The 12,932-nt window shown below is 46.2% G+C and overlaps 1 protein-coding gene across 5 annotated transcripts in view; it reads left to right on the top strand.

The window, feature by feature from the left end:
* The first annotated feature begins 3,773 nt into the window (after positions 1 to 3,773).
* Positions 3,774 to 12,932, top strand: part of LMBR1 (limb development membrane protein 1) — a 142,546-nt gene continuing 133,387 nt past the window's right edge. For 3 of the 5 annotated variants that reach the window (XM_075062198.1, XM_032783880.2, XM_032783881.2), the window contains exon 1: positions 3,779 to 4,139. Coding sequence is in view for 3 of the 5 variants with exons in the window: in XM_032783880.2 (XP_032639771.1) it covers positions 4,077 to 4,139 (63 nt within the window). In the remaining 2 variants the exon portion in view is untranslated. Of the gene's footprint in view, positions 4,140 to 12,932 lie in introns of all 5 variants that reach the window. The other 2 variants (XM_075062199.1, XM_032783879.2) reach the window with 2 other exon arrangements.

Below are 12,932 nucleotides of genomic sequence, written 5' to 3'. Positions count from 1 at the left end.
GGTTTATGAAAGAACATGTTTTTAACTGAGAATTCAAGAATCTGGGGAAAATGTTGAATGTTTTATAAGAGCTCTGAATACATTGGCTGAAAACTGATTTGAGGAATGCAAATATCAGAGACAGGCTGTTTATTGAGTTAACAGATAAAAACCTTTCACAGCAGCTCCAATGAAAAAGAGATTTAACCCTAGCCACAGCTATTGAAATAGCAAAATAGTCTGAGCTGGTGAGACAGCAAAACGAAGAGTAACTTGCCAAACTTGAAAAACAAGATACTAGCTTAAAAGCTGTTCACAGATGAAGTATAAGTGCTAAAAGTCATCTTAAAACCCCTGAAGCAAGGAGAGAGATCTACTAGACTAAAATGGACAGATTCCAGCCCACATACAAGAGGTGTGGAAAAAATCATATCCTAAGAGATGATGCATGTCCAACCAGAGGTGCCTGGTGTAATGCACAAAATATGGGCATTTTGCAGCTGTTTGCCACACCAAAGCAGTCAGGAGGTTGACTTTTATTATGGACAATCAAGAGCCATTGTCTCTAGGATCTATCACTTGTGATGACACAGAATCTGCTTGGAGAGTGAAATTGAATATTCATAGTAAGACTGTTGACTGTAAAATTGACTCAGGTACTGACATCACAGTCATCTCAGAAGGAACAAACAATCACCTTCAATCCCTCCCAGAGCTGAAGTCACCTGACACAGCTCTGACGAGCCCTGGAGGTATTCTGAACAGCATGGACCAGTTCACCACAGAAACAACTTACAATGACAAAAGCTAGGTATGTGCATGTGATCAAAGATCAACAACCTTCTCAGGTGCAGTGTAGCAGCCATGATGGTCCTAGTGAGGAAGGTAGAAGAACTTGGAGAAGGATTTTATGGTATTGGACTTTTGAAAGGAGATCCAGTACAATCAACTTAAGAGACAATGCTGAACCATATAGTGTACAAACACTCCTACCAGAGAGACCTTGGAAGATAGTAGCTGCAGATTTATGTGAATTCAGAGGACATCATTACCTGGTCATAGTGGACTGTTTTCCACATATGTAGAAATAATGTACTTGAAAGACATAACATGTCACAGTGTTATTGAGAAACTGAAGTGCATTTTTGCTCACTTTGGTATTCCAGAACAACTAGTGATGTAAGGAGGAAATTTTGTTAATCCAGTAATGTGCCTAAACCACTCCCGTAGCTGGAATACCAATTGTTAATGTTATTGCTGAAAGTAGCTAAAATTAAGGGTTTCTGAAGCCTTAGCACAACTAACAGACCAGGATGGGATGGGGGAAGTCAGTGACCACAAGGAGTAACTGTGACCCTCTGCCTTCCTGACTTGAGCTTTTCTCCGAAGGATGCGGTTTTGCAAGATGGAAAGTTAACTATTGCTATATGAAATAGCTGATTAAAAGATGGAAAATTCCACACACAGCTTCTGCTCAGTAAGGTTTTTTTGTTTATGAACAAGCTATGTAATACTAACAAATTGGGTATAAAAAGAGGAAGAAATCTGGGATCAGTGGACACTTGAACACCTCTCAAGTTCCCCTGCAGACGGAAAGCCAACCACTGGACATCTACAGTTATCCAATTGAGACCTTCTCAAAACACGGGGTAAATGTGAATCTGAGGGTGTTTTGGGGGTGCTCTACTAATCTGTTGCAGAAGTGTGTAAGTGCTGGAGAATAAATAAAGTAGATGCTTTGAGTGAAAGCACTTTTGCAAGCAAACATCAACTATCTATCATCTGGACTGCCATGTCCCCATTGATTTATTTCCTGCCACTGCCTCCCAAAGAGTAAAATTACCAAGAGCTTTGGGTTCAGAAAAACCCTGGGTAACTGGTGGACAATGGATCACAGTGCACTGCAACAGAATTTAAGTCGTTCCGAACAAAATATGATTTTGATGATATTACTAGCAGCCCACATTGCCCACAAGTGAATGGCGTGGATGACAGAGCTGCACAGACAGCCAAGAAAATCCTACAGCAGGAAGATCCATTCCTTGCTCTTCTAAGTTATAGATCAACACTAATAGCAGCTTTGGAATGTAGTCCATCACACCTTCTGATGGGAAGATAACAGATTCTTTTCCAAAGTTGGAACAGTAGTTCTACCTCCCAAGTGGCACTGTGTGTAAAATACTTTAAGCTAACCTGATCCATATCTGATAGAGCATTAAAGGATCTTATGAGGAACACATGTAGTGTGTATATGCAAGCTCTGTATCTAGTTCATATCTGGTATTGAAGTACATGAAGAACTGGATGGCTGTGGCAAGGATTAAATGATTGATAGACCTAAGAGCTCTGATGACTTTCATCATCTGTAGATCCATCTTGCAGGTTATAGTCTGCAGCATATTCAAGTCCTCAGTATACAGAATGAGGTGAAACTTCAAGCAGTGAACAATATATTTTCCAGTACTACTCTCCTGAAAGCAACTAGATCTGTAGGGAGCTGACAGTGAGATTTTATTATAACATTTGCACATAGGGGCCACCAAATGAAATTAATGGGCAGCAGGTTTAAAACAAATAAAAGGAAGTGCTTCTTCACACAGCTCACAGTCAACCTGTGGAACTCCTTCCTTGAGGAGGTTGTGAAGGCTAGGACTATAACAGGGTTTAAAAGAGAACTACATAAATTCATGGAGGTTAAGTCAATGAATGGCTATTAGCCAGAATGGGTAAGGAATTGTGTCCCTAGCCTCTGTTTGTCAGAGGGTGGAGCTGGATGGCAAGAGAGAGATCACTTGATCATTACCTGTTAGGTGCACTCCCTCTGGGGCACCTGGCAATGGCCACTATCGGCAGATAGGATACTGGGCTACATGGACCTTTGGTCTGACCTAGTGTGGCCATTCTTATGTTCACTAGTTAACAGTAGGTAGGGATGAATTTTTACATGTAAATTGCAGTGAAGGAATAACTCAGGACTCACCTATCTTTCAGAGCCTGCTCTTTTTAACCTATTTGCTGTTCTCAGGTTCTCTTGTATCTCCTTTCCTTGGAATTTGCTACCAATCCTTGAAAGGGGGCTAAGAAAGGGTGTTCAGCAAAGAAGCTGAAAGGGGGCAGGGTGGGGCACTGCCACTAGGTGCAGAGCACCTACCAATTTTTCTCCATGGGTGCTCCGGACCCTGTGTACCCACAGAGTCAGCGCCTATGGCAGGGTAAGTTGGAGGTGATATTTCAGTGAGACTCAAAAATCACAACCTTCAGGATTGTAATCAAGCATCTTAACCACTGAGCCATGTCCTTTACATTATATAAAAACAAGGAGGAGTCCTGGTGTTACCTCAGAGACTAACAAACTTACTTGGGCATAAGCTTTCCTGGGCTAGACTCCACTTCATCAGATACAACCTGACATTCACAGACTAGACTATAGACCCCAACCCCTAACAGTGCCCTTTCCCCTCCCCTGTAACTGTCTCCGCTCGCGCCTGCGCCGAGCTTTTATAGTTTAGCTCCGCCTTTCCCAGCCCCTCTTTTCCGAATTGGCGCAGCCTACTCACTTAGCCCCGCCCCCCAGGGGCCGTTTTGGCCCCTTCCCCTTTTAGGTCAGCCCCGCCCCCGCCCGCGGTCCCGCCCCCTTATTTCGGGGTAGTGCTAGCCACGCCTTCCCCTTAGCCCCGCCCCTGGACTCGTACTAGCTCCGCCTTCCTCCCAGGCATCGGCGCTTGGGGACCGTTTAGGTCCCGCCTTCCGTTGTCGCGCGGCCTCTGGGCTGTTCTGACCACGCCCGTTGGGCCCCGCCCTTCTCCCTCCCCTGGCGGGTGGTGGGCTAGTGGTGGCGAAGCGGAGGCTGCTGCCGCGCCGTGACGCAGCCAGAGAGGCTGGGCCTTCCTGTTCTCTGCCGCTGGATGGTGACAGCCCCGGGGAGGTAGCGAGCGCTGCTGGGGTTGTCGGTGGCTCCGGTCGCCTCGCTCGCCGCCAGGGCCCCGGGAGCAGTTGGCGTTGTGCTGGCCATGGTCCCCCGCCCGCCGCAGGAGGAGCAGGAGCAGAAGCGGCGGCCGCAGCCGCCATTGCGAGCTGGAGCTGCGGGAGTATGAAGGATGGAAGCGGACGAGGTGACAATTCGTGAGCAGAACTTCCACAGCCAAGTGCGGGAGTACACGGTGCGTACGGGGGTGACCCGCCCCGGAACCCCCCGCCCCATGCAGCCCGCCCTGTAACCCCCCTTTGTCCTGCCCCTGATGCCTCCCGCCCTATAACACCGTCCCCCCATCCGGCCCTGGAAACTCTCCTCGTTCCGACCCCCACCCTGCCCCCCAATGCTCCTCATGCCACTCCCCCTGATCCCACTTGCCCCGAGCCCCTCCCATTCCCACCTGCCCTGGAACCCTCTTATTCTGACCCCCCATATTGTCTCCTCTGGAACCGTCCTTCATATCACTCCTTCATCTTTTTTCCCCTTGGAAGCCCTGTTCATACCACCTCCACATCCTCCCCCCACAGTCTCCTTCATACCGACCCTTTTCCTGCCCCCCTCCTTGAGCCCGTCCACCCTTCATCCTGCCTGCCCTGGAACCCTCCCCCCATCCTGCTGTCAACCCCCCTGCCTGCCATGGAATCACCCCCGTACCTACCCTGATCCTGCCCCAGAACTTCCCCCTCATACTGACACCCCAATCCTGACCACTCCAGAACCCCCTTTTATATTGCTCCTTTGCATCCCACCCCTGCTCCTCTGCCCACAGTGGAAACCCCCTGTGCTCCTCATCCTGTCTGCCCTGGAGCCCCCCTCATACCATTCCTCTTCATCCTGCCTGCTCTGGAATCCCCATCCGTATCCTGCCTATCTAGCCCTCTCTGTGAATCTTCCTCAGCCACATTCTGCCTGCCAGTGAACCCCCTAACACCGCCCCAGACCATCCTGCCTGCCTTGTAACCTGCCACCATCCTACCTCCCCATTAATCCCCTCATAGTGCCCCTCACTGTTCCACTCTATAACCCCCTCATAGTGCCCTCACTATCCTGCTTGCCCTATATATCCCATCTTCACGCTGCTGTCTCTGTATCCTCTTATTTTTCCGCTCCACATCCTCTCATACTATTTTTCCCTCTCCTCATACTGCCCCATATCACACTCTGCCACCTCATACTGTCCTCCATTTATAATACATCTTTACCTCAATATAACGCAACCTGATATAACACGAATTTGGATATAATGGGGTAAAGCAGCGGTCGGGGGTGGGGTGTGTGTGTGCACTCCTATGGATCAAAGCAAGTTCAATATAACGGGGTTTCACCTATGAAACGGTAAGATTTTTTGGCTCCCGAGGACAGCGTTATATCGAGATAAAGGTTTACTACCTACTTATTTACCCATAGTGCCACTCCAACTTACTGTATGTGCCACCCTGTATTTCTTCTGATAGTGCTTCATGATTCTTATCCATTATAGCCAGGTGCGGGAGTACATGGTGTGCCTGGGGAGGCTTACCTGTGCCCCCATAATACCCTTTCTGCTGTTACAACTCTTAACCTTAATTCCACAGATAAGTGATAGTGTACAGAGGACACATTGCATCTCTATGCTTCTGTACTCCACCCGCACCCTCATGCTGCTGCATCATGCCTCCCACCAGTCAAGTATAGGAGTACACAGTATGTAGATGTTGGGCAGCATGGTAGACGGGTGGCAGGACACAGCTGCCCTTATTTCTCTAATCAGCCAAGTGCAGGAGTACACGGTGTATACAGAGGGCATACATTCCTTTCGTACCTCCCTAAAATCCCCCTTCATGCCATCCCTAGTACTGTCCCATGCTCCTCTCTCTCCCCCATAGTCAAAGGCAGAAATACACTGAGCATATGGGTGGTGTCTACTACCCCAAACACCTCTGGAAACAACCGGATGCCACAGTAGATAGAGGGTTCTGGTAGGGGGTCTCACTCTGTACTGTCTGATTCTCCCCCAGCCACGTGTGGGAGTATATGGTGCATACATAAGTACTGTGAAGTGGGGGGCAGACTGTTGCAGTCAAAGGCACATGCTATGTACTGGAAACATATCATTTTATACTGACCCATACCACCCTATAAAGTTTGCGAACATATATGCAAAGGTGTATACATTACTAGATTATATTTGAAAATTGATCCCTTGAATAAGAATATGATTTCATAATCTAGTAATTTGTGGTGGCATATTTGTCAGTTTTATTAGACAGCAATATTAAATTTGGGTGAGCTGTGTAAATCAGGTGAGATGACAGTGAATGGATTATTTGGCGGTGGGGACCTGACTGGATCCCTTAAGTACTCATTTCCATAGTTTCTAAAAAGGTGTAGAATATTTTGTTAAAGTGTAATATATTGTGGGTGGTGTTTGGACTCTACTGAAGCTGGTTCAAGTTACGCATTTCCCCCTGTTTTTCTTAAGTGAGTGCCAAAAGTTTAACCAAGTTTGGTGCAAAAGGTCTGTTGGAGGGGGTCCCTGCTACAATAGATCCTGAGGCCCACAAAACATGGCTGCTCTATTCGACATATTAACGAATCTGTAGGAGATGTATGTGATAGTGAGACTTCCATCAGTGTGGGGTATAGGAATAGCAAATAGTGGTGGGGAAATGAGGATACAGGGATGGAGGATTTTTTTCAGTATAGAGAAAAGCTTGAAGTTTCCTGGGCACCCACCTTCCTTGTCCTCTCTCCCTTGCTCCATTCATGATCCCTCTATGTCAGTGGTCTCAAACTTTTTTGATCGCGCACCCCCTGCCGCACCAGCTCTACCATTTTTGCCAAAGCAAAAAGAAAAAAAACAAACCACTCGGACTCCTGCCCGAACTGCCGAAGCAAAAAACAAAACCAAAAAACCACTCCTCCTGCTGTGCACCCCCAAGGATCCTCTTGCACACCTCACTTTGGAGACCACTGCTCTATGTTTCCTTTAATCTACACTCCTATGGTATGTCTACATTGGCCTCTTCTTTTGGTGGCATATAGTGTACCTCTACCCATGTAGTGCCCTAGAATGGGTATAAATAGCAGTGTAGCCAAGGAGGCAAGACTTAGGCAAGTAAAGACATGCGTGACGAGTGTGGGTAAGTATGTGAGTACATATCCTATGGCGACTCTACTCATCCAATGTATGCTGCCCTACCTAGACTGCTGTGTTTAGCAGTGTACTATCCTGCTGCCAGTGCCTTTCCCCACTAGAAGGAAAGACTCCAGAAGTCTTTCATTGGCACGTGTAGCCACACACTGCACTGTGGAAGCAGCTTGCTTTTTGCTGCAGCATATAGCTACATGTACACTACATGCCACTGACACTGGTGTGTAGTGTAGACATAGTCCTTGGGCTCCTGTGTACCTCCTTATCCATCAGTGCCCTGCCTATGTTTTGCTCCCACGTGTGATGCTTCCTCTTGTGCCTTGTGAAGGTGCCCACATTCTGCGACTGGAAGCATGACTCCATGTTACATCTCCCTGTACTGCTCAGTGTGACAGTACACAGTGCCTGTAGATGCCCAAAACCTGCCAAAAGCTAAGCAAAGATTAACTCACCTATATGCATAAATATCCGTGAAGCAGTAGCTTAGATCTTGTACTAGGACTTACTTTGGTGTAACTTCTGTCTCTCAGGTGCAGGGGCGTGCACAGAAATAAAAATCTGGCCACTTTTGTAGGGGCACTTTCTATGCTGCCTGAGGATCTGGCTCTCCTCGCTTCGGCCTCGAGGTCGGAGGAGCTGGCTCTTTTCCCTTCCCCCTGCGTCCTGGTGGAGCTCGCTCCTGCCTGAAGGAGCTGGATCTCCCACCTTGGCCTGGTGCCAGTGGAGCTCGCACTCCCTACCCTGGCAGAGTTCTTTGCCCTGCTGACTGGGGGGGCCCCGTGCCCTGCTTATCCTCCCTTGTGCACACCCTTGCTTGGGGGGGGGGGTGGTTTATTCATACCCCTGAGCGACATAAGTTTTGCTGACATAAGCCGTAGTGTAGACATAGCCTAAGGTTACTTGATGATCTTGCTAGCAGTGCCTGTATTTAGATAACTGAGGCAAAGTATTCTCAGTGAAGGACTTCCTATTCTTGAGCCATTCTTGAAGTGTTAATTGCCCACTTCATTTTATGTGGTTTCTTGCAGTGTTTGTTAACCCCATATGCTTAACAATCTGTTCCTTGTATTTAGCTGTTTACCTTTCCATACCTCAAGAAGAGCTGTGTGAAGCTCAAAAACTTCTCTTCCACCAACTGAAGTTGGTCAAATAAAAAAGTATTACCTTATCCACCTTGTCTTTCATATTCTTGCGCCAGTTTATTTATCTTTAGTATTCTGCAAAACCATCTGTTTTCTCAAGGTTTTGATAGAAGGGATAATGTAGGGATAGTTCATGTATATTTTATTAAATTCATGTACAGTGTGGCCAGAGAGTCTCATGAATGCATTTTAGAAGTATAGAAATAAAAGTAGTCCGTATCTATAGCTAAGTGAGAGTGTATCCCCATGCAGCTTCCCTGCAGCCTCCTGTACCTCTTAACAATTATGAAGTATATGGTGAGTATCATTTTAGCACAATTTCTTTTACCTCCTCAAAGCTTCCTGAAGCAAAATGGAGTACACAGTAACACTCTTGTGCACCCTCCTGTTACCCTGAGTCTTGTCCCCTGCTGATCAAGACAGTACACACAACATCCACATCAGGAACTGTACTGTAACCTAAATGCCACCACTTTCCAGTATTTTAACAGTGAGTTGTGCATACTTATCTCCACAACTGAGATAATATGCTCCACTTTCTGATGTGTGCATATAACATCAATTTAAACCAGGGTAGGAGGCAGTGATATAACTAAGGGAAGAGTTTGGCATTAGTTACATGGAGTGAATTTCTGATGGGTTATGTGACAGTATACAAGTGAGTGAACTTTACCAAATCTACTAGTATTTTAGCAGTTTTAAAGATTATGTGATACAAATAAAAATAGTCTGTGTTTTGTGTCAGGAAAGCATAGTTCTTGTTTCTTCCAATAGCATGCCTTAGGAAGAGAAACAACAAAATTCCTGTAGATGAAAGAAATGAGATAATTTCTGATGCTCTTTTTTAAAAACAGCTGCATGAAATTCCTAGATTACAGTTCTTTGGTTTGATAAAACTCTAAATAAACCTTTAATCTAATAATTTCTGTATTATAATTGGCCTGTTCTAAATGTTTTATTTTTGAAAACTGGTAAAATAAAACTGACATATGATCACATTTTTCTTTAGTAAAGGAGTTCTCTCTTCCCCTGGATTGGTGTACTCTCTGCATGGAAGAAGGCAAGGAAATGTGGTATGGGTTTTAACCATGCCACAAATTTATTAGTCAAATTACCTCCAAAGTACCCCTCCGGGGACAGTCTACTGCAGTCACTCGCACCCCATTGATCATTTGCCAATTCTTGTGGGCTCCCACCATCGGGGGAGCCAGTCATCACACTAGGAGAGACTAAGGGCACTTCCATTTGTCTGCTAGCATCCCTTCTCCTTCCAGGGCTTAAGGTGACAGGGGACTTCAACCCCCAGAGAGCTCTGCCATCAAGCACATTGGTGGGGCAGTCCCCCAGGGTAGCGCTCCAGCCCCAGTTTGTTACCCCCATCTCTAACATCGGTACCGAGCAAATTAGTCAAAACAATAGTTAAGAATAAAATTGTCAGACACATAGAAAAACATAAACTGTTGAGCAGTCGTCAGCATGGTTTCTGTAAAGGGAAATCGTGTCTTACTAATCTATTAGAGTTCTTTGAAGGGGTCAGCAAACATGTGAACAGGGAGGATCCAGTGGACATAGTGTACTTAGATTTCCAGAAAGCCTTTGACAAGGTCCCTCACCAAAGGCTCTTACGTAAATTAAGCTGTCATGGGATAAAAGGGAAGGTCCTTTCATGGACTGAGAACTGATTAAAAGACAGGGGAACAAAGGGTTAGGAATACTGGTAAATTCTCAGAAGGAGGAGGGTAACTCGTGGTGTTCCCCAAGGGTCAGGTCCTCGGACCAATCCTATTCAAATTTATTCTTAAATGATCTTGGAAGAAAGGGTAAACAGTTTGAGGTGGCAAAGTTTGTGGATTATTCTACTTATCAAGATAGCTTAAGACCAAGCAGATTGTGAAGAACTTCAAAAGATCTCACAAAACTAAGTGATTTGGGCAACAAAATGGCAAATGAATTTCATTGTTGGAAAATGTAAGTATCGCCACATTTGGAAAACAAAACCCCAACATACATACAATATGATGGGGGGCCTAATTTAGCTACAACGGTCAGGGAAAAAAGATCTTGGCATCATCGTGGATAGTTCTCTAAGATGTCACGCAGTGCGCAGAGGCGGTCTCAAAAAAGAAACAGGATGTTAGGAATCATTTAAAGGATAAGAATAGACTTGAGATATATTTACTGCCTTATATAAATCCTGATATGCCCACATCTGAATACTAGTTTACAGATTGTGTCTTCCTCACCTTTCAAAAAAGTATTTCTAGACATAAGAAAAGGGCAATAAAATTGATTAGGGTTTGGAGAGGATCCATACGAGGAAAAGATTAAAGAGGCTAGGCCTCTCAGCTTTGAGAGGGACTAAGGGGGGGATAGGTAGAGATATATAAATCATGAGCGATGTGGAGAAAGTGGGTAAGGAAAAGTTATTTACTTTTCCCATAATACAAGAATAGGGGTCACCAAATGAATTAATATGTAGCAGGTTTTAAAACAATAAAATGAAGTTCTTCTTTCACGCAGCGCACAGGTCAGCTTGCTGGAACCCTTCCTGAGCGAGGTTGTGAGCATTGCAACTCTAACAATGTTATAAAAGGGACGGGATAAATTTCTCTTTTAAGTCCATAAATGGCTATTAGCAGGAGCGTTAAAAATGGTGTCCCTAGCCTCTGTTCATCAGAGGATGGAGATGGATGGCAGGAGAGAGATCACTTGATCATTGCCTGTTAGCTTCACTCCCTCTGGGGCACCTGGCATTGGCCACTGTCGGTAGACAAATACTGGGCTAGATGGACCTTTGGTCTGACCTGGTACGGCCGTTCTTATGTTCTTATCAAGAGATGCCCTTGGGATGCCCACTAAGTTACCTTTTTGGATCTGGAGCCTAAAACAGTGAGTTCCTGCACGGGGCACCTGCCACAAGGAAGCACCAGCATCAGTTGGGCTGCTTCCATCCCACCTTGCATGGACTACCTAGAAGTTTGGCCAGCGCAATACTGAGATCATCCAGGAACATATTGCACTTATATCAGAGAGATGCACTCCTTCCTTTGGATAAAGCTCAGTCATACTCTGAGCTTCGTGACCATCTCTGATAATAGAGCCACCTCGGGACTCCAGCCGTGTTTTACTTTCTATGGTCCTTCCTCTGGGTCATATTCACCTTTTTGTGGGTGTACTGCAGTTGGCCAAACCTTGCGGGCCAACATTTCCAACAGTACTATCCCCACACTGAGAAATATGTTCACCAGCAGTCCAGTATCCTGTTTAGCCTTCAAAATCAGTTTGAAGTTGGAGCACATTCCCAAATTGGTCTTCCCTAGGTGGATAATGATGATGTCAGGCATGTCCTCCCAGGGTGCCAGCCCATGCAAGAAGAGCATGAGCTGGTCCCAGGATATGCCCTATCTGGCATGCCAATACAGAATCACATCCCTTCCAATGTCCACCTGTGAGCCTCTCGCCAAATTTTGTGCTCTCTTGTAAACCCAGTGCACAATACTGTGCTCTCAAATCCCTATTCTCAACTGTGTGTACTGCAATATATTCTTTATGATCGACATGGGAGAGGAAGCAGACATGATTAAAACCTGTGGTGCATACGGCCTACCGCCTGCATTACCTTCCCCTCAGACACCTGTCGTAGGAATTACAGACCCTGGATTGCAGTGTCCTATAGCCTGGACCTCTGACTCACCCATGCCCAACTGGGTAACCACTGTTGAGGCCCCTGTACAGAAAGAGTGGGAGACATGCTCTCCTGGTGGCAAGCTCAAAAATAAGAACTGTTTCTGAAAGACTCTCACAAACTGGAATTTGGTTAGGAAGGAATGGTCACTGTGTAGAAACGGGACCCCCCTCACTGGGTTGGCATTGAGCCACATATATCTGCAGTGTCTGTACAGGATGCAGATTCATCTTACCAGAATGGTGCAGAACAGCAGCCTCGCTGAACTGCCTTTGGTCTGTTTTTGACTTGTGGACCTTGAGCTATAGAGAACCACCTTCCCACTGCACGTCATGTAGTTTGGGAGCCCTTCCTGAAGAGTCTCCATTGGCTGAAAGTGCCAGCCCGCTGACCTGAAAGGCCCCAGAGAAAGCCAACAGAAAGGCTTCCTTGAAGAATACAACTTCACACCCGTCCACCCCTGGATGGCAAGTGCAAGGAAGAACTTCAACTGATTGCCTTAGTACCTGCAAGGTCACTAGTTTCCTGACATTGCTCTGTGTCCCAGCAGCCTGTGCCCAACCTTTCAGCATCCTATGGGCCATGAATCCCCTACAGGGGTCCAGATGACCTATAGACTCGCAGTCAAAGGACACCACAGCTAACTGGTTAGCTGTTGTCGGTGGTGCCAGCCATTGCCTATGTAGTGAGATCATGAACTGCCAGGTTTTGGAGGCTCTCAGCCCCCGAATGCTTGGAATGCCGCAGGTGCCATCATGTAGGCCAAACAGGTGCATGGTGCAGTGATCCCTTGGCTGTGGATATTGCTTCTAGCAATGAAGATTTCATAGGGCTGCCAGCATCTGGTCTGGTACCTCTGATGTTAGTGCTCTGAATCTGTTGACTGGCCGTTGAGAGAGCGTTTCATTTATGCCTTTGGTAAGCCCAGGTACATGCTGTCAGTGAAATGAAAGTTGCACTGGCGAAAACAGAGAACGAAAGTCCTCACAAACCTCGTTATACTGTCAGATTTAGTGGACT

Source organism: Chelonoidis abingdonii, chromosome 2 (genome assembly GCF_003597395.2).
Source record: "Chelonoidis abingdonii isolate Lonesome George chromosome 2, CheloAbing_2.0, whole genome shotgun sequence".
Taxonomy (NCBI): Eukaryota; Metazoa; Chordata; order Testudines; family Testudinidae; genus Chelonoidis; species Chelonoidis abingdonii.
Note: the sequence above shows the minus strand (reverse complement) of the source record. Positions and strands in the feature narration are given on the sequence as shown.